The sequence below is a fragment of the Dipodomys spectabilis genome, unplaced genomic scaffold (genome assembly GCF_019054845.1).
Source record: "Dipodomys spectabilis isolate Male_0828 unplaced genomic scaffold, ASM1905484v1 ptg000046l, whole genome shotgun sequence".
Taxonomy (NCBI): domain Eukaryota; kingdom Metazoa; phylum Chordata; class Mammalia; order Rodentia; family Heteromyidae; genus Dipodomys; species Dipodomys spectabilis.
The window spans coordinates 2,476,981-2,498,395 of NW_024870723.1; the positions used below are offsets into that span (position 1 = coordinate 2,476,981).

The window sequence follows — 21,415 nt, forward strand, 5'->3', positions numbered from 1 at the left end:
AGTTGTTGGTTTCTTTTGTAAATTTTATTTTTGTATGATGCCATATCATTATCCAACTCCTTTAGAACATTCTGTCGTCTGGGAGAGTATTTTTCTTACAGAAATTCTAAAGAGCGTAGGCTCACAGGAAACCAGCCAAGATCTGCATGAGATTGTATTTATACATATGCCAAAATGCAAAATATAAAATAAGCACAAAGACATAAACTGGGCATTTTTGCTAAAGGCAACAAATGTGTTACCCTTAACACAACCATCACATCTCAGGGGGAATACCCAGAGTAGATGAGACCTGAGAGACTACCCTGGAAAATGTCCCATGCGTCTAGCTAGAAGCATGTTTTATTTAGTCCTTATTGTACTGAGATGGATACTGTCATTCTGACGTTGCCTCTTAGGACATCTGGTCGACTGACTAAGGTCACATAAGCACTAAAGAAAAGGGAGCATCTTATAAAGGCTATTTTACTCCAAATCCCTGACATTTACTCTGCAGCACAATTTACTTTGTTTAATCTGTATCTTTTGCAAAGCAGTATACTGGGACCTACAGGGGAAAAAGAAGGACTATTGAAGTACAGAAGTTTTTACTTATTTATGTATTGTGTTGTTGTTATTCATTCACTCCTCAGTGGTTTATGGAGCTACTCACATAATTTATTGAAATACACGCACTAGGAATTATTGTTTGAAGAAAAACATAGAATCAAATCCTTCAAAAAATAAGAATACAGAATAGTTAAGGGTAAGAAGAGGTCAAGAACTACCACAGGATGGACTTGGACCCATGTAGGGATAAACTACATTCTATCACATGGCTACAGTAGAGGAGGCTCATTTTCAGTGACAATGACCTTGTGAACAATCCCACTTTGAGGTCATCAGGGCCAGGGCCAAGACCAGCAACCAAGGACCTCCATTGCACTAAACACATTAGAAAATGACATAGGAGTCTTCCCAGTGAAGACTCCCACAGGACCTTCTCAACACCAACAAAAACCAAAGATCTGTAAGGCTGTTCTCTGTCTGGTTTTGGTCTGTAGGTGTCACTCAAAGAAAAGTTGAGAGTTTACAGAAACACTATTTTGGAGGTAATATGCTGAAGGCTATTATTCAGAAAAGATGGAAGGAAAAAAAAGAAAGGAATCCGGATTCTGTTTGAAAATCTGGTCTAAATTATCTTGCATATTTGTCTACTTTAAGACTTCCAACAATAATAATTGTTTTTAAAAAACCTGTCAACTTATTAAAATTAATATAAGTAAGAAAACATAGGGAAAAGATTGCTAATTAAACTCAGTCTAACCCTTGAGAATAAAATACTCTTAATATATGGAAGATAAGTCTCCACTGCAGGATTTCTCAGAGTGGTTACTGGTTTTCAGGTGTACTGAGAAATGCAGGAGACAATTATTCAGTATAGACACTCCCACATAGCCTAGATCAGCGACCTTCCTTTTTTTTATTCTTTAATCTTCGAGAATGTTCAAAACTAATGCTCCACAGAGCCCACTGGAAAACAGCCGAGCCAATGGATGGACTTCATGTATTTCCCTAAAATTGCTGTGTATATTTATTATATCTGTTTTGGCCAATGTTTAAACAGCAGGGAGTACAAGGTTATAATGTTTGAAAAGAGTCTGGCACACACAGACTGGGACGTAGCTTAGTGGTAAGGCACTTGCTTAGTATGTTTGAGGCCTTGGGTTCAATCCCCAGCACTGCCAAGACAAAACGAACAATGAAAACAAATACCAAAAGACATGCAACCCAGTGTAGTCATAGAGGAGATAATTTAGGCCACACTCTAAAAGATGGAAAATTCCATAAAATAAGTGCCACAGTGCTTGCTTACCTCTAGTTGCTATCAGTCAAAATCAAATCTCTTGGCTCCAAACTCCAGTTCAGTGATGTATAAAACCAGAGCTGACTTCAGCTTTTGCTGATGAAAACAAGTGCCTTCAGTTAACTGGGGATATTTATCAAAGTGTTTCTCTCCTCTCCCTTCTAATATCGCATAAAAATAACAGAGAATTCCAGGTGCCAGTGGCTCACATCTGTATCCCTCGCTACTCAGGTGGCCAGCCTGGAAAGACCATTCAATAGACTTTTCTCTGAAATTAACCAGAAAAAAAGGCCAGAAATGGAGGTGTGGCTCAAGAGGTAGGATGTTAGCCTTGAGTGAAAAAGCTAAGTGAGAGTATGAAGACCAAGTTCAAGCCCACATATTGGAACAAGAAACAAGCAAAAAACAGAAAGGGGTTGGGGATAGACATATTTTTAAGCCCATATTTTTTTAAAGACCATTTTCCTTGAAACTGGGACTGAGAAATACTTGGGACATTTCAAGTACTCTTCCCAATTTTACTTCCTCACTGGTTCTGAGATGCTTTGGCTATGTGTGTGTGGGAATCACGTTTTCTTCTGTAAATGTCCTGAGAAATAGTGAAATTCCAAAAACGCTGGTGAAATGTCTCACTCTCTTTCATAGAAATAGGTGGGAAAAAATCTCTCCTAGCAAATAATGTCAGGGGAAAATGTACACCCTCCTGAAATCCTAACCAGAAACCACAACTTTCTCTCAAGTGAGGATGCTTCTATTATCCATGATATTTTGTTTTGTTTTCTATTTACTTTGGTTGCCAAGAAGCTCAAAGCTAAATTTATCTCACGTCAAGTGATTCTCATTTTAAACTCCTGAAACCATTTGCTTCCTTTTCCCTTTTACTCCTTATACATGACTCTGGTCGGTCCTATCTTTCTATTAACAGCTTTTTAAAAAATGTGTTGGATTTATACGGATAAAATTAAATTCTTCTGGAAGTACCTACAGTAGACATTGTAAACACACCCACACAAATGAAACTGACAAAGTTGGTTGCTAGGTTACTTGCCAGGGTCTTCCCAGAAGGCACTGCTTCTTCACCTATTAAGAGTCACTGGAAATGTTTCAGTTTAGTAGCCAATGACCTTCTCAACATATCTTGAATTGACCTTCTGCTTGCTATACTGGTGCATGAGCTTTGCCAACATCAGTCGGAACCAAGTGAGGCTCAGCCACCTGCTCTCAATACCCTCTTTGACCCTGGGGACAGGGGAGGACAAGGCGATGCATGGTTACAATCTTAACATTTCACAAAAGACTATGCACAGGGAAGGTACAAGAAGCTACGGAGGTGGGGGGAGGAATGAATCCTTTAATTGGACCCTTATGATTTTGAAGAAATCCTCGGGTAGAGAAGTAGGAAACAAGAACAGTCAGTCACCTGTGTAGATGACTAAGACCCAGTCCCTGCCCATGAGCGATTCTACTGTGGCAGGCATGAAAGCAGGTGGGTTAACCAAGCAATGATGGAGCTACTGTAGAGAGGTACTGGAAGGTAGGCCGGGTGCACCCAGAGAAAGGATGCTTCACTCAGTGAAGGGAGCGAGGGACTTGGCTTGGGGAGGAGTGGAGCATCTATGCAGCTAGCCAGAGGTCCAGACTGCAGGAAGTATCAAAAGATGGTAGGATCAATTAGAATTAGAAGGCAACATGTCAGCACCTTCCAGCCGTGTCAGAGGGCCCAGTGGGTAGAAATGGAAAAACCAAACAAAAATAAGACAAGGAGAAAGTCCTTCCTCCCTTCTGACCCCATGGGACTCAGCAGAGGCTTGCTAACGGACTCCCCTGCTGCACGGATAAGAGATGGGACCAACCAGGGGCAAATGGATGTGAGGAGGGGTGCAGGGAGAAGAAGAAGGGGAGACAGAAGCCACAATGTTGTCAAGATTTCAGAAGCTGAAAGGCAAGAGATCTCACCTAGGAATAAGGCAGGGAAAGGACATGAAAACCACACCTGTCTCCTAGTCATGCCCTAGGAGACACCCACCAATCCTATTTCATCTCCTCCCTAGGACCTTCCATGGCCACTCTGCCTTGGGGTGGCTTGTGGTCAGTTTTGCCATTAAAACTTCTACCTAGGGGTAGAAAAACTTCAGGTCAGTTCTAATCACACTGAGTCACCTGCACAGTGGAACACACTGCTTTCTTACCACAACCTGTGGACGACAAATTCCTACCATAGGTTTCATGCATGTGGGCTGCCCCTCATACATAATACTTAAAGCTATGCGATGGCAACCTTATACCAATGCAGATCCCTTCTAAAACTCTGCCAAGCTAGATGCCTCATCTCCCTAAGTTCACCCCACTACCAACTCCTTACCACCAACTCCTCCGACATGCTCTGAACCCTAGAAAAATGGAAATGTCCTAATGTTTGCCGTTGAGTCACCTAACTTACTCTGCCATTTCCCTCCATGATGTACTTTCTCTCTATTGAACTCCACTGGTGTGTGTGTGTGTGTGTGTGTGTGTGTGTGTGTGTGTGTGTGTGTGTGTGTGTGTGTGTGTGTGTGTGTGTGTGTGCCGGAGATTTCCAGAAAGTGAGATCTTCACCTCTGTGACCACTCACTGGTAACAGGTAGAGAGAAGTAGTTGGAAATGCAATTGGAAGGCTGGATGTAGAACAACTTCCTTAGCCACATGAGTTGATGAATTTCACTTAACAGTTGCTAACTGAGCACCTATGGTGTGCCAGGCACTGTTCTATGTGTTGGGAAATAGAGTAGTGAGCCAGACATAAAACTCAGTAACTGAATAATTGAATAAAATGACTGTATGCCTATTAGACAATTATTACTGGGGTTTATGGAGTGCTCTATTAAGTATGCCAGTTTCTATGCTTGCTTAATTGCATTTAATTCCCAAAATTGTGCAAGTTACTTCTGAGTCTATATTAAAGGACAAAGGCTGAGAAAAAAACAAATCATTTGTTGAAGATGACATAACTAGATGTGTCCAAAATCTTCTAGTGGCATCGGTTCTCTCTTGTTTGGGACCAAAGGCACACAGCCTGAGTTTGAATCCTGATAACCTCTACTTACCAGCTGGGATACCTGAGCCATTGTGCTTGTTTTTCTTAACAGTAAAATGGGATTCATGATAGTATCTCTCCTGCAGAGTTGTTATGAGAATTAAAAGGGCTATGTGCATGAAGTCATGGGACAGTCATAGCATGTAGGAAATACCAAATAAATTGTCAGCTGCTATTCATTGTGTGTGTGGTATGGTGTGTGTGTATGTGTGGTGTGTGTGTGTGTGTGTGTGTGTCCCAGTCCTGGGTCCTGAACTCAGGGCCTGAGTACTGTCCCTGAGCTTTGTCGCTCAAGGCTAGTGCTCTACAGCTTGAGATAAAGCTCCTCTTCTAGCTCTTGTTGAGTAGTTTATTGGTGATAAGAGTCACACAGACTTTCCTGCCTCGGCTGAGTTTGAACCAGGATCCTCAGATTTTAGCTTCCTGAGTAACCACTAGCTCCCAGCCTCAGCAGTTGCTCTTAAGCTGACTGAAACAGATGTATTCAACCTGTTTCTAATCAGGAAATACGTAATAAGTCCAGAGCTTTGTGTGGGTACGTCTCCTTGTGCAGAGGTTTGTTTTGTTTTCCTTGCCTAATTCAATAGCACCCACCTTTCTCTCAACTAACTCTCCACAAGCATCTGCTAATTGCTTTCATTGTTTGTAGTGCATCTAACAAGTGTGAGTAGGGCCTCATTTGCATCCTCAATAGACAATTTCCAAAGCTTGTTGGAAGTACAGTTGATTTGGGAGACCTGGTTTTATTTCTGTTTTGTTTTGCTTTTGGTTCTGTGTACCAACACTGGATAGGCTTGAACAAACTCACACAACACACACTGGTCCAATCTTAACTTAACACTTTCATAGAACACATGACTAAGTCCTGTTTCTCAGAAACCAAAATGTCAAGAACATCACATCATTGAGCAAGTTGATTGGCAAATGTCCTTTATCTTAGTTTATGTGCTAATCCCTGCAGGATACTGTTCTAAAGCAAATTCAAGATGAATGCTAAGTTACAGCATAAACAAGGCCATTCAAGCCTCATACCAACCATGCAGACAAGAGCCTATGATCGTGTGACATGAGGAAACTGAGGCCACGGTATAAGATGATCAGTAACTTGCTCATAGTCATACAGCAAGGAGGCAATGAGCTGCACCATGAGTCTTGTGACCCTGAATGTGTTACTTAACCTTTCTGAAGTAATCTATGGAAGGTACTCGGCTCTCTCCACAGCCATCATTACACTGAAGTAGCTAAGGTTCATATTTTACAGGGAGGACACGGAAGGTCAGATGTCATGAAAGGGAGGCCTACTTGATGCATGAGAGAGGGAGAGAGAAAGAGAGAGGGGAGGGAGGGAAAGAGGGAGGGAGGGAGAGGCATTGAGATTCAAATCCTCCAGGACCCTTCCTGCGAGCGCTGGATAGAAGTCAGTGATAGTTTACCATGTCAGATCCATTGCTGCTGCAGCTGCTTGCTGCTACTGTTGTTATTTTCCATACAACACCATCCCAAGTTCACAGCGAGGAAAAGAGCCACGGTGATATAAGAACCAGACAGAACAGCTGATTCCGTATGCAAGTCTACAGATCCTAGTCCATGCATAATTTACTCAACACTGCCCTGCAGTCACTTAAGCTGAGGAGAGACCGCCATAAATTCAGGTCTGCACACACTAATTTATTTCTTATTTATTTTACAGATACATAGCCAGGGTCTCCAGTGAGCCGCTCTAACACCTGCTAGAAGGGACCCGTAGCTCCTCAGGTGGAAATGGGGGTAAGAAAAGAAACCTGGAAATAAGTCGTGAACTCTGGAAACTAGAATCATGCAACTTGCATCCTCCTTTTTCAAACTGGGTTTAAATCTATGCACACTCTCCCCTCCTTTATTTTTGTGATACATGGGGCTGTAAGGTGGCTAATCTCTTATTCTGCTCTTTGTGGTAACGACAGCATCAGGGCATACTTCTCATACGAGCACAGGATCATTTCTTGGAATCAGAGAGTGTCAAAAAGGTGAGTACATTTTTTAATGCCAAGACAGACTGCAAAACAGGACTAAAGAAGTGAAGATGCTGCTATTCTTTTGAGCGGTTGTTGAGGACCAAACACCATGCTAGGTGCTGTAAGGGTCAAAAGTAATTCCTACTACATAGGGAGAGAAATCAAGGCCACTTGGAAGAAATAGCCATGGCTTTACAAAACTCACTTTTCACAGATGGCTAAATTGCGGCCTAGACAGAGAAAAAGAATTGTCCCAGGTCAGGTGGTGCAGCAAATTACCACCCTGTTTTGTTTACAGTTTTAAAACTTGGTTTGAAGGGGCTGTAGTTGTAGTGGTAGAGCACTTGTCTGGAATGGGTGAAGCCCTGGGTTCAATCCCAAAAAGAAAAAGAGAGGTAGGGAGGAAGGAGGAGGGAGGGAAGGTGGTAGGGAAGGAAGGAGAGGAAGGAAAGGAAGGAAGATAAAATAGAGAGAATGAGAGAGAGAGATGAAGAAAGGGAAGGAAGATGAGAGGGAAGGAAAGAGAAGAAGGAAGGGAGGAAGAAGGAAAGGAAAGAAGGAAGGAAGGAGGAAAGAAGGAAGAAAAGAAACAAATGAGAAAGGAAGGAAAGAAACAAATGGAATCTCTACTACAAGCTTTCTTTGTATGATTTCCTGGCACTTCCTTCCTCAGTTAGTTCTAGTTATTCTACACAGGTCAAAGGGCCCAGAGACCATCAATGACCTCACACCATTGAGTTCCTTCCTGTCCAATGGAGTCCCACACCAGGTATTTCCTTATGAACAGCCTCAAGATCCCTCTTCTTGTCTCCACACTGTACTGCCTCAGGCTGCTGGAGAGTCACAGGGATAGGAGACCTCAGCAGAGAATAGATTCTGGACACAGGAAGCGAGCTGAGCAGGGGCATGCTGGGTTGCAGGTATTCCTCAATTACTTTCCTTCACCCACTCTTCTTTCCAAGGTCCACCAGGTTATACTCTAAGCCACATGAGCTCAAACAGAAGACTTAAAAAGACCATTTCTTCGAAGGTCCAACCCAGACTGGCCAGGTTGTAGTTCTTGGCTATTTTCTCCATAGCTTACCTGCCACTGTGGGGAAGGTCCCTGGGCATTGGGGGTGGAGACTCACCCGCAGAACATGAAGATGGTGCTGGAACTGGCATCATAGGGCAAAGGCAGCGTCTGCTGCAGGCACAGCTGCTCACAGCCACCATTAAAGCCGTCAGAGCAGTCGATGCCCTTGGAGTGATCATAGCAGCCTGAACCGTCCTTCATGGGTCTCAGCTCCTCCGGACACTGCTCAGAAAGAGAATAACAATGTGGTTATGGGAAAGGAGGTGCTGGGTTCCATCACAATCTGCGTTCACAGAGCAAATGTTACTTGTTACTACTACTGACCTTGCTAGGACCTGTTTATTGTTGCTTTTATGTTACACCAGCTACAAAGGTCATTGAAGGAGGCTGCCAGGCATATTGTAAAGGGCCTCTGACAATATGACTTTAAACCCTAGTTATTCTCTTCCCTGTGTGACTGGAGGCTAGTTAGTTACCACCTTCTCTGAGTCTCAGGGTTGTCATTGATTACGTGGGCAGGACACACTTGTAATTGTTGTGAGTCTAAATTATATCATGAGGGTCTATATCTTACTTCAGCATTTGCCACATAATCTGTTACTCATTGAATGTGAATTGTCATCCTTTTGGCCTTTAATTGAGCTCTTCTGCAGCCTTGTCCCAGGAGCCCTAAATGAGAAGCTTACATACACAGAACTAGAGCATGCCAAGGCCTCATAACCAGTCTGGTGGCTCCAAGCTGTCTATCTCCTTGGCATCATCCTCCAAAGGACCACTTGATCTTCAAAATGAGCATCACTCCCCAGTATAAATAAACAAATAAGCTGATCATTAGGGTTCCTTACCCATGGACACTTGCATATATTCCTTGAGTCCTTGAGCTAACACAGGGACCCCTACCTTCCATGGCTAGATACCAATACTAGGAAATATCTGGCTACTTATTTAGTTCTCCATCATTTGATGAGCTAACACCATGGTCTCCAGCCTTGTCAGTGGAGTAGTTTGAACATCCTGATTTTAAAAGGATACACAAGGCACCAGGTTTTAATTGCAGTCACCCTGCTGGCATTTTTTTGTCCATAAAGATGAACACCTAGAGTCCAATCCTCCTCATCCATCACTGGACATGGCTGATTAAAATCCCCCCAAGTCCTGTGAACCCCTCCCCGCCAGCCAGAGTTCCAGACCCTGCCCACACTGCCTTCTGAAGTGACATCAGTCGTAACACATACCAACACACACACAGTCACACGCACACAAATTAATTTCCCCAAATCGCAACAACAAACACAGAGGTCTGCCCTCTTGGAAATTAAATTTTTGTCAAAGGAGAATTTGTAATTACAAATGCACATGCGAGTTCTTGAAGACAGGAGAGAGAGGCTCCAGGAAGGGTGATGGAAAGTAGGTTATAAATGGCCTTTGTCAAGCTGCAGAGAGGTTATAAAACTGCTACGTTTTGTGCTTAAAAAGAAAAATCAATTTTCCATGTGAGTGAAGTGTTGCACATATTAATACAAGCTCAGAGAACTCCTGCTTGTTTCTGAGCAGTCTCTGTCAGACCGAACGGGTCCTGGTCGTGGGGTCACTTGGAGCCATTTACTGTCCTGGGGGCTGGGCTCTACCTGTCTGTGGACAGTGTGGTTTTGTTTCTTGTTGTGTCTGTGTGTCTGTTTGTATCTGTGTGTGCTGGTACTGGGACTTGAAGTCCGAGCCTGAGTGTAGTCCTTTAGATTTTTTTCCATGAAAGACTGGTACTGTCCTGCTGTCGTATTTTTAAAGAGTCTCACAGACTTTCCTGTCCCAGCTTGTTTGAAACCGTGATCCTCAGATTTCAGCCTCTTGAAGAGCTCAGACTGAAGATGTGAGTCATTGGCACCTGGCTCCAATTTCTGTTCCTTCAATGAGTGACCTTGATAATCCGGGTACTACCTAAGCACGTGAGTTATCTGCTTGCTTCAGCAAAGCTTTGGAGCACAGCGTGGGAGGCTGCTAGTGGTTCCCCAAATTGTGTCTCTGTCTTCATCTTTGGAAGCTAGCAACCGTGAATGTTAGCACCTATGATGTTGTGGCAGGCACGATGAAGTTAAAACCCTGGAGGAGTCTATGCTGGATTCTCCAGATTGGCCTAAATGCCCATATCCTTATAGAAAGAAGGCAGGGAGAAATCACAATGACAGAAGAGAAGGCAAATGTGCAAGTGCTGAGAGATTGGTAGATGGAGACAAGAATCCTAATTTGTGGGAGAGGCCAGCAGAGGAGGCAGGAACTACCAATACCTTTTGTTGGGATTTCTGACTTCCAGAATTACAAAAGAATAAATTTCTGTGGTCTTTAGCTTCTATCCTTCCCTCCCATCTCTCTCCAGTATAGCAGAACTTACCATAGCCTCCAGAGGAAATAGATCACCTGGGTAGCATTTTTACTGAGGAGAAAGCCGAGGACAGGGTTACACACACAGGTGGGTGGCAGGGTCAGTGTTTCTCAGGTGTGCCAATTTGGTGGCTATTAACTAAATACCAGGTATTTGCTTAAACTGAATGGGTCAACTTGATTGTCTTGAGAACCACCTAGGTGGTGAGAAAAGCATGTCTTTAGGGTGTGTCTGTGAGGGTGTCTCCAGAGACTGTTGGACCATGTGTGCTGACCCAATCAGTGATTTAATCCACTGATGGACCCATACTCTGTGTGGCCTTTTAGAGGTGGTAGAAACTGTGGGAAATGGACCTTGTTGGTGGAAGGAGGTCACGTGGGAGAGGTGTCTTTGAAGGGTGTGTCTTGGCCCAGGACCTTCCTATTATTTTCCTTGCCTGCTGGCATCTACAAGGTGAGACAGTTTCTTTTTTTTTTTTTTAATTTTATTTTATTTTATTTGAGAACATACTGTATAGAGGGGTTACAATTACATGGGCAGGATAATGCATACATTTCTTACCAAGCATTGCAGCCTCCTCCTTTGTTTACCCTTCACCTCCCTTCCCAGCCTCCCCCCTGCCCCCCACCCAATCATACCCCCCTCCCCCCCCCCCACACCGACATTGTAAAGCTGGTTTTGACATGACATTTTGTACTGATGAGACAGTTTCTTGCACTGGGTCCTTCAGCCATGAAATTCTGCCTCTCCGTGAAGCAGGAATAATGGAGGCAGTGGAGCATGGACTGAAACCTCTGAACTTAGGATCCCAAATAAAGCCTTCCTCCTTTTATACAGCAACACAACTCTGACGAACTTCTCCTGTTCCTCGCCACTTGCTGACTCATGGACAGCTCCTGCTAGAGAGTCAGAGCAAAGCAGGTCTTCGAACTGATCTCACCTACTTCAGCATGGAGCTCCCACGTCTTCATCAGTGATTCAGGCATCTCATTATCTACCCACCAGCACCACTTCAGAAGTAAGAGGGCATGGGAAGAATTTGACATGGAAACCAAGCAAATCTGCGAATTAAAACTGTTCTTTTCCTTTGAGAAGGCATTGTGCTGCAGGCCTGGACCGTGTATGCAACCAAGGTCGGATGTATGACACAGTGTTACACCGTGGGGCCCAGAGCATCCCAGGAGGAAGTTTGTATGATATGTCTTCAGGGAATAGGGCCTGCCTTCCTCTCTCTCTTCCTCCCTTCCCATCCTTTTCCTTCCTTCCTTCCTTCCTTCCTTCCTTCCTTCCTTCCTTCTTTTCTTCCTTCCTTCCTTCCTTTTCTTCCTTTCTTCCTTCCTTTCTTCCTTCCTCACTTTCTTCCTCTTCCTCCTCCTCCTCCCTTCTTGCCTTCCCCATTCCTGTGTCATCCCCCTTTAACATATGGGGATTCTATGAGAAGAAGACAAGTCAGGGATCAAGCCCTTAGCAGAAATGTCAATATCCTGGAATTTAGATTTGTGGGAGAAAGATACCTGTTCTTGGATCTGCTCAACCCATGGTGTCTTGTTATGATATCCTGAGCTCACAAAGTTCAGCCCGCTTATTGCTTTCCAGGTTTATTCTGTTGTGAATGGGAAAAAATACTGACACGAATTCTTTAGATTTATTGCAACCTTTTCCTGACCTACATATATTCTATGTGGGGTTGTGTTCTGTAGGTAATACAAGAGAGTACATATTTTATGATGTGGAGGTGTAGTACCCTAAAAAGTGGAACTGTTAGTTGGTGGTGACATTAAGTTTGTCTATAATGTAGCTGATTTTTTTGTCCTGTTGTTGAATACTGAAGTATTCAACTATAATTGTGGATTTGTCTTATTTTTTTCAGTCCATTAGTGTTTTGTTTGTTTGTTTTGGCAGTATAGGGCTTGAATTCAGTGCCTTGTACTCACTCGGCACACTTGCGCTACTACTTGAGTCATCCTTCAGCCTTTTTGTTGCTGATTAATTGGAAATGGAGTCTTTCAGAATTTTCTGCACAGGCTGGCTTTGAATTGTGATCCTTAAATCTCAGCCCGGTGAATAGCTAGGATTACAGGCATGAGTTAAGGAGCCTGGCTCATTAGTTTTTGCTTCACAAATATCCATGCTTGCTATTTCTTAAACATTCCATGATATTGCTCTTGGATATTTTTTTTTAGTAAGGTCTACTTTATTTAATATTAATATAGCTACTCCTGCTGTTGTTTTCTATGCATAACATGTTGCTTTCCTCTATTTATTTACCTTCAAGCTGCCTATATTATTAAGTGTCAGCTCAACTTTCGCTTTTTTGTTTGTTTAGGCAGTACTGAAATTTGAACTCAAGGCTTTGCAATTGCTAGACAGGTGTTCTACCACTGGACTCGCACCCGTTTTTGCTTTTATTTTTTCAAATAGCGTGTCATACTTTTTACCTGAGATCACCATTCTCCTGCCTCTGCCTTTTATAGTGCTGGAATTACAAATACAAATGAACACATCCAGCTTGATTGAGATGAGGTCTCCTTGACTTTTTGCTTGGGCTGGCCTTGAACTGTGATCTTATTTCTACATCCCATAAAATAGGTTTTTGTTTTGTGTTTTGTTTGGAATAAGGTCTCACTATGCAGCCCAGGATTTCCTGTAACTCAGTGTCTTCCTGGGTATACCACCAGGCTAGACATATAAACTGAATTTCTTACAGGCAACATATAATTGGGTCAAGCTTTTCAATTTGCTCTGCAAGGGTCTGTGTTTTAATTTGTGTGTGTGTGTGTGTGTGTGTGTGTGTGCGCGCATGTGCGTATGAGCGAGTGAACGCTGGTACTGAGGCTTGAACTTAGCGGGAAGGTGCTGTCCTTTAGTTTTTTCATTCAAGGCTGCCCCACTGGAGCCACAGCTCCACTTCCAGCTTTTTGATGGTTAATTGGAGATAAGATGTTCACAGAGAGCTTGGACTGGCTTCGACCTTTGAGCCTCATATCTCAGCTTCCAAAGTAGCTAGGCTTACAGGAGTAAGCTACAGGTGCAAGCAGAATATTTACATTCAGTATGATAATATTACGCATCTCTGTTTTTTCATTTCTCCATTTCCTTTGTTTTTTTGGGGGTTTCCTATGGGCTATTTGGATGTTCATTAGAGCTCCATTTTGATTTATCTATATTGCTTCTGAGTGCATTTCTTTGTATCATTTTAGTGATGTCTCTAGATGTTCATAATTTAGTCTATTTGTGATATCATCTTTCCATATCATGTATGTATATAGTAACCTTTCCTGCTTTTGTGCTTTATGTCCCTTCCCTCTCATAAAATGTAGCTTCTTCATGATTTCTCTAGATAGAAGTAAAACCATATCAGAGAATCCTATTGTGTTTTTTGTTTGAACCATCAAATATGATATGGACAAACAGGACAGTTGATTGTACCCACCCACATTTGTGCTGTGTTCCTCTGTCCTTCCTGATGTTCTCAGTTAGGTCAGTTATATTATTTATTCTCTCCCTCCCCCTCCTTCCTCTCCTTTTCCCTCTTATTCTTTTCCCTTCCTTCTTTTTTTATTTTTTGATAGGGTCTCACTATGCAGCCCAGGCTAGCCTTGAACTTTTGATCCTTTTGCCTTAACAGAGATCACAGGCCTCTGCCATCGTTCCTGACTATTATTTCATTTCTGTTTTGAAGACAACCTTTAGCCATGCTTTTAGAAACAGCCAGTCATAGTTTCTCTTCGTTTTCTTCTCTCTGAGAATGTCAATTACTTTTTTATTCCTAGAGGATATTTTCATTAGACATACGTTTCTTTTTTATTTAATTCAGCACTTGAAAAAAAATGTATCACTTTTCCTTGGCCTCTAGGTTTCTCATGAGAGTTCCACTGTGGTTAAAATTGGGCTTCTTTTGCAGATAAGATGTAATTTCTCTCAAGCTTTCTTCTTGAAAAGCTGAAGAAGTTTGACTATGATGTTTTCGTGTGGATTTTCTTTGTGTTTATTCTGCTTGGATTTTGCTTAGCTTCTTGAATCTGTAGGGTTTTAAAATTTGAGATGTTTTCAGCTGTAATTTCTTTGAGTACCATTTTTTCCCTTCTTCTTCTGAAACTCCAATAACACAAATGTTAGGATTTTATTTTATATATACAGTTGCACAGATTCTTGGAAATAGATTCATTTTCTTCTCGGTCTATTTTCTTTTCAAAACTGAGATTGTGTAATTTCACTTGTTTTATTTTTAAGTTTACTTATTATTTCCTTTGTTTCCTCCAGTCCTCTGTTGATTCTATCCACTTAGTTTTAATCTCATTTACTGTCCTTTGTAGCTCTAAGAGTTCTGTTTGTTTTCTCTTTATACCTTATATTTCTTTGTTGATTCTTTCTAGTTTTCTCATTTAGTACAGGATTTCCCATGTTTTATTGCGGAGGAATTTTTTTTGGTACAAAGCATTTAAAAAAAATTATTGTAAAGATACTGTACAGGAAGGGGAGGGAAATGTTGGGGAGGTGGGGAGGGAAGGGATTGTGGAGAAATTTTAAGTGATGGTTATTTTAAAAATCTTTGTTGAAGCTAGGCACCGGTGGCTCACAGCTATAATCCTAGCTACTCAGGAGGCTGAGATCCGAGGATCACAGTTCAAAGCCAGCCTGGGGAAGAAAAGTCCCCATGAGACTCTTAATCTCCAATGAACCATTCAAAAAACCCAGAAGTGGTTCTGTGGTTCAAGCGGTAGGACGCTAGCTTTGAGCACAAAGAGGCTCAGGGACAGCTCTCAGGCCCTGAGTTCAAGCCCCACAACTGACCAAAAATAATTGTTGAATAATGCTAATAACCGTTGTTTTGGTGATGGAATCTACTGGTTGCCTTTTTACCAAGTCTGAGATTGTTCTGGTTCTTGGTATGACACATGTGTTTTTGCTTCATGCTTCATGGATTTTAACTCTGGACCTGGGCACTGTCCCTGAGCTTTTTTGCTCAAGGCTAGCACTTTACCACAGAGCCACAGCTCCACTTCTAGCTTTCTGGGTGGCAATTGGAGATAAGAGTCTCATGAACTTTCCTGCTTGAGCTGGCTTTGAACTGTGATCCTCAGATCTCATCTTCCTGAGCAGTTAAGATTATAGGTATGCCGGGCACACCTGTAATCCCAACTATTCAGGAGGCTGAGAGCTGAGGATCATGGTTCAAAGCCAGCCCAGGCAGGAAAGTCCGTGAGACTCTTATTTCCAATAAGCCACTAGAAAACCAGAAGTGGTGCTGTGGCTCAAGCGGTAGAGCACTTGCCTTGAGCTGAAGAGCTGAGGGACAGTGCCCAAGCCCAGAGTTCAAGCCCTACAACCGACCAAAAAAAAAAAAAAAGATTATAGAAAAGATTATAGGCATAAGCCACTGGCACCTGGTTGCTTTGTGCTGTGTTTTTGACTTTGGATATTGTTTAAGCTTTCTACTTTATTTGGCTTCTGATCACACTGCTTTAGCAAGTGAAGGTGGTTTGTTTCTGGCAAAAAGGATACAGACCTTTGTTCACTGGGCCTTTGCTGACACCCAAGAGAAAGGCTTTTAAGTTCTAGGGGTTGGGGTAGGAATCTGGCTCTCATAAGGACTTCAGTAAAGAGCCTCCTGGCCTTACCCAGTCCCAGTCGCCCACTTGTCTCCACAGTATGGGAGACAACCTCGTTACTGCTGTCCCGATTTGACCCTAGTTCTCTGGTAACTCTCCTAGGAAGAGAGTGCCTCAGTGTTTCAGTGCTGTAGGTGAGGGATGGAAATCCATGCTTTTCCTGTGGTCTCCACTGATAATGAATTGAGCCAGGGTGAGGTGCTCATTATCTCTTGATGGAAATTCAAGCTCCAAGCTTCACCTGTCTTTTACTGGCATGAATCAGGGTAGGTTCACATTTCTTCTGCCTGCTAGACTATGTTGGAGTAGAGCTGGTAAGAGTTAACAATGCTGTGTCTTGCTAGGCTGCCCTCCAAGCTTCACCTGTCTTTTACTGGCATGAATCAGGGTAGGTTCACATTTCTTCTGCCTGATAGACTATGTTGGAGTAGAGCTGGTAAGAGTTAACAATGCTGTGTTTTGCTAGGCTGCCCTTTTCCTTAGTATGTAATCCATAGTGATTAGGACTTGGAGAATATCATTTTTTGTTTGTATATACCTATTGGAATTTCTGGATTGCCAGCTCTTTTAGCTCCAAGTCTGGGACAATTGAGGCAAAGAGAATATTCAGGAAACTGACTACCTCTTCTTGTCTATCCTTGGGTCCCAATGCCTCCACTTGGTCAGCCTTTGCTCCACCTTTCCAGCTCACATGTGTTTTATATATTCTGTCCAGGGACTTTAGTTGTATTTAGCAGAGGAATTGAGAAAAGATGTCTATGTTCCTGCAGGCTTTTTTAGTTAGCACAGCCCTAAAGCTTTTTTTTTTTTTTTTTTTTAAAAAAAGGAAGAATATGAGACAAAAATAAAAAGACCACATGTGACTTGCATGGCCTAAAATATTTACTATATAGTCCTTTATACAAAAACAGCTGCTGACCCATGACTTTCGCCGTGGGGAGGCATTTAGAGTTTATTCTAAGTACACCTGGAGGGCTTTGGATGGTTGCCTGGCAGAGGAATGAAGTGATTTGATTTGCTACTTTGAAGAGATTACCTAAGTTAGTGAATTCAATTATCTCTCAGCATTTTCTTAGAGCTTGCAAAAGGAGCCTTGGGATGCATGCGAGCTCTGGGAGACTCCAGTGGGCATGAGACAGGGAGCTAGGAGATCCAGCATTGCACTGCTTCTTTGCCTGAGGCTGTACACGAAATAAGTGGGAGAGCTGGGGATCTACCCAGGTCACCTGGGCTCCAGAGCCTCACAGCCCATCTTCTGCTCTCTTTCAGAAGAGGGCCCAGAGGAAGACTATGAGCCTGGGTTCCTGAGCCTCGAGCTTAGCATTTCTAGAGGAAGGAGAGGATGCCTGGAGAACTCCCCACTCTCCCCCCCCCCCCACAGCACTGGCTGGTCTCCTACTTCTTCTCCCACTCCCCTCCCCCAAGTCTCTTCCTCTGTCCCCTGAGCCTGCTCTTGCTGCTTCCCAGCCTCATTTCTCATCATCACCAAGCCATTTGTTTCTGTTTGTAATTATGCATTTTAATGTTCATTAATTATGGAATGCAAATTGTTCCAAGTGCAAAATTGGTAATGAGCTGTTCTACCACTCCACCCCCAGGTCTAGAAGGTGAGCCAGCTGTTCGGAGCAAATCGGAATAACTTCTCCTGAGGCCTGAGTGAAGGCTAAGGGATTTCCTGGTGATGACTGAGGAGGGACCCTACCCTTCTTGGGTCCTGAGAGACATCAGGAGGGTACTTACCTCTTTTATTTCTTTCTATAACCTTGGGCCTTACAAGCAGAAAGACCTCTAGCAGGGACCCAGCCTCTGACTATGTAACATTGAGCTACTTGCTTTCCTTCTGTGAGCCTCAGTTTCTTGTCTGGAAGACAATGAGGAAAGCATCTTCATGGTGGGCGAAGCAGAAGAATGGGATGTTGATGGGAAAGAACAAGCTAGACCTTCCTGAACTTCCATAATTACATAGGGATGGCCCTCTGAGAGCTGAGTTCCAGTTCTGCCTAGCTTTGCTCTCTGATTGGCTGGCGGGGTTCGTACTGGAAGACCTGATTCTCGCCATGTCCTTCACATAAAATAAAGACACCAGACAGTAGGAAATTGGAAAAGACAATCAATGCTAGATTTCCCCCCCCAAAGTAACTATGAATTCTAAAAAGGTGGAGAAATCACCTCTCAGCACTTGAGAGGAAGTGAGCACTTCCCTGGAAATTATTGAACAGGTTTTAAGATTTTTCTAAGGATGTCTGTAACCCTGTTTCATTATGGATGGGCAAAGCCTTCACACAGGGATTCTAAGCACCTTCTAGAAAGTGCACTCTGATGGGTTACAAGCAGACTCAGGTTTAGGAACAAACTAGTTGCTTGTAACAAGCGTGGATGTGCAAATCAGACTCAGCATCTTGGAAAGAAGGAGGAAGGAAAGAAGCGAGGAAGGGAAGGAAGTAGATATTTATTTACTGAGTGCCTACTATGTTATGTGTTTGATATTTTCCCATGTGCCCTCTCTTTGCCTGCTCCCAAAGCTCAGAAGCACCCCCAAAGCATGCTCATTTTATAAGCAAGGTTACCACTAAGCCAGGATTGTGGGAGTCTTCAATATGAATTGGTGCAAGGAAAGACTGAGTGGGCCTAGCTCTCCTGTGCTGCCTAGCACAGGAGTGAGTGAAGAAGGGTCCAGTCATCTTCCTTCCTGCCCCAAACCATTCAACGGGGCCAGCTAGCCCAGCTGTTCACCCCAACATTGACTGGGACAATGGGGCTAGTCAAGAGCTCATAATCACTGGGAGTTCTAATCAAGTCATGCCAATTCAGCGACTGCTTACTTTGTGCTCTGCTTCTGTGCTGACCAAGAGGAAAAAAGGTAGCCGAAAATAAGGATCACGGGGATCAATAGTCCTGGGTAATGTAGGACAGCAGGTACAGGCCCCAGCAGGGCTTCTGCCAGGTCAGAGTGGAGAAAGTAGAGCCTGCCACAGTCCCTGTGGGAGGCCCCAGGCACAGAATCCAAACCACCAAGCCCCTTTACCTCCACCTCTTCAAGCACAGTGTGTTTTCTTTGCAGAGTCCAACCTCACAGCTTTTGTCAGTTCCTAGCTAGGCTGGCCCTGTCTCCTGAAAGACTCCTAAACTGCCCATGAGAAAGCACCAGTGATCCACTCTGGGGGATCTCTCCTGAGCTCCCAAAGTAGGAGATGTGGGAAAAGAAGTGAAAACTAGTCCAGTTGCTGCCCCTGTGTGACTCTAGGCAATCACGTTACCTCTCAGATCCTGGCTTCCATTTTATGTTCTGTTTTGTTGTTGTTTGTTCATTCTTTTGTGTGCTGCTACCGAGACTGGAACTCAAGGCCTCACATTCTTGCCAGCTTGTTCACTCTACTGCTTGAGCCATGCCTCCAGCCTGGTCTTCCCTATTTTAAAATAGACTTTGATAAATAGCCTCTGGAGTTTGGTGAGAATATTCAGTACATCGTCACCAAGAAGTCCCTATATACAGGTGCCTTTGTTCTGTGTGTGTGTGTGTGTGTGTGTGTGTATGTGTGTGTGTGTGTGTACATCGCACTGGAGATCAGATCCAGGGCCCCCATGCATGCTAGGCTAGTGTTCTACCACTGAGCCACATCCTTACGCTCCTCCTTCCTTATGATGCCCTGGCCAGAGAACATCATCCTTCTTTCTCTCTCACACTAACTGGGATGATTTCTGGCTCAGTCTGTGTCTCAGTAAGCCCATGGCTATTTGAGGAGAGAGACTATCACATACCAGCTTTATCTCTTCTGCACAGGATGACAGGCCAAGGCAGTGGTAGTCTCTGTAGTCAGACAAGACCAAGCTCAAGTCTGGGCCAGAAAATGTCAGCCACTCCCTTCTTAGAACTCAGAACAAAGTAAAAGACATTTCATATCCTTTAAAACAGGGCCTGCCACATGGCAGAATTCCAGTTGTAATAACATTTGTTATTAACATGATTACTTTTTGATACTTGGTAAATTCCTTTGGAGTGTGACCAAATTTCTGGTGGTGGTGTTGCTTAGTTCTGGCTTGAATTCCTGTGAAGTAGTGGTAGGCCATTCTCCCCACGTACCCACCATCTGTGTAGCATTTAATACATTCTCACTGACAACACAGAAAGGAAATTCAAATATTCTCAGGACATGCTATGGGCCTGGCCATATGCTAGGTGTTCATCTTACATAACTCTGCTGAAGGTCCACAGAGGTTCTATGGACTTCCTCTCAGTAACTCAACTTTTGTAGTAAAGGTAAACAAGACTTTGAGGGGACAATGCCTTTCTCTGGTGGCCCTGCCCTTGGTGAGTATTTATTGATCTCAAGAAGTGTCTGCACCAACTGAAAGAAGTGGGTATATCCCACAAAGAAGAGAGGTCATGGGTCAAGATGGCTAAAGACCAAAGCTTGTGTCAATCAATAGGAATCCTGAATCCAAAAGTGGATAAGAAAGAATGGAACAGATATTTCTCCAAAGAAGATACATAAGTGCCCCCAAAGACCAATGGTCAATATCACTAACCATGAGGAAAATGTAAATAAAAACGAGATGCCAACTAGAATACACAAGTAGAATAGCTATTGTCAAAGTATAATAATATCTGTTGGCAAGGATTTGGGGAAATTGGAGCTCTGTGCACCCAGCTATCATTGTAAAATGGAATGATTATTTTGGAAGACAGTAGGGAGAGTTTCTAAAAAGTATTATCAATGAAATTATACCGCCATCTGTGCATAGATCCAAATAGATGAAATTAAAGTGTTGAAAAGATTTGTTTTTTTAAACTGTATATGTATATATGTGTGTGTGTGTGTGTGTGTGTCTTTTTTGGGCACTGGGGATTGAACCCAGGTTGCTGCACTTGCTAGGTAAATGCTTTGCCACTGAACTACATCCCAGCCCCGTGTTCAAGAAGTTTATATAAAACCTGGTTCAGAGCACTAACTATGTACAGTCACCAAAATGCAGATCAGTCCAAACAGCTATTGATCTTTATAGCCATAATGAATTTTTTAAAAATACATAAAATGGAATGTTATTCACCCCTTAAAAGGAATTTGAGACATAGGCTATATCACGAGTGAACGTTGAAGACCATATGCTGAGGGAAATAACTCAGTCACAAAAGGACAAACACTACTTGACTCCCTCATATGAGGTTACCCCAAAGAGGGCCAAACCATAAAGACAAAAAGTAAAATGGTTTTACAGGATCTAGGGGAGGGAAATTGAGTTGGGTGGCTGTTATGCATGAGTCTACAGTTTCAATTTACAAGATTAAAAGGGTTTTGGAGATTGGTTTACAAGAATGTGAATGTATTTAACACCAAGTGCCTGAGGACCTCAAAGTGGTCAAGACTCTAAATGCTACATTATAACATATAACATTATGAAATATAATGTAGATCACTGGACAGTATACTGAAAATGAA

The 21,415-nt window shown here is 43.0% G+C and overlaps 1 protein-coding gene across 1 annotated transcript in view; it reads right to left on the minus strand.

The window, feature by feature from the left end:
- The window catches only part of Astn2 (astrotactin 2), an 887,273-nt gene that overhangs the window by 331,905 nt on the left and 533,953 nt on the right, over positions 1-21,415 (minus strand). Inside the window, exon 12 of the mRNA XM_042678724.1 lies at positions 8,044-8,210. Within this exon, the coding sequence (XP_042534658.1) occupies positions 8,044-8,210 (167 nt within the window). The remainder of the gene's footprint in view (positions 1-8,043; positions 8,211-21,415) is intronic.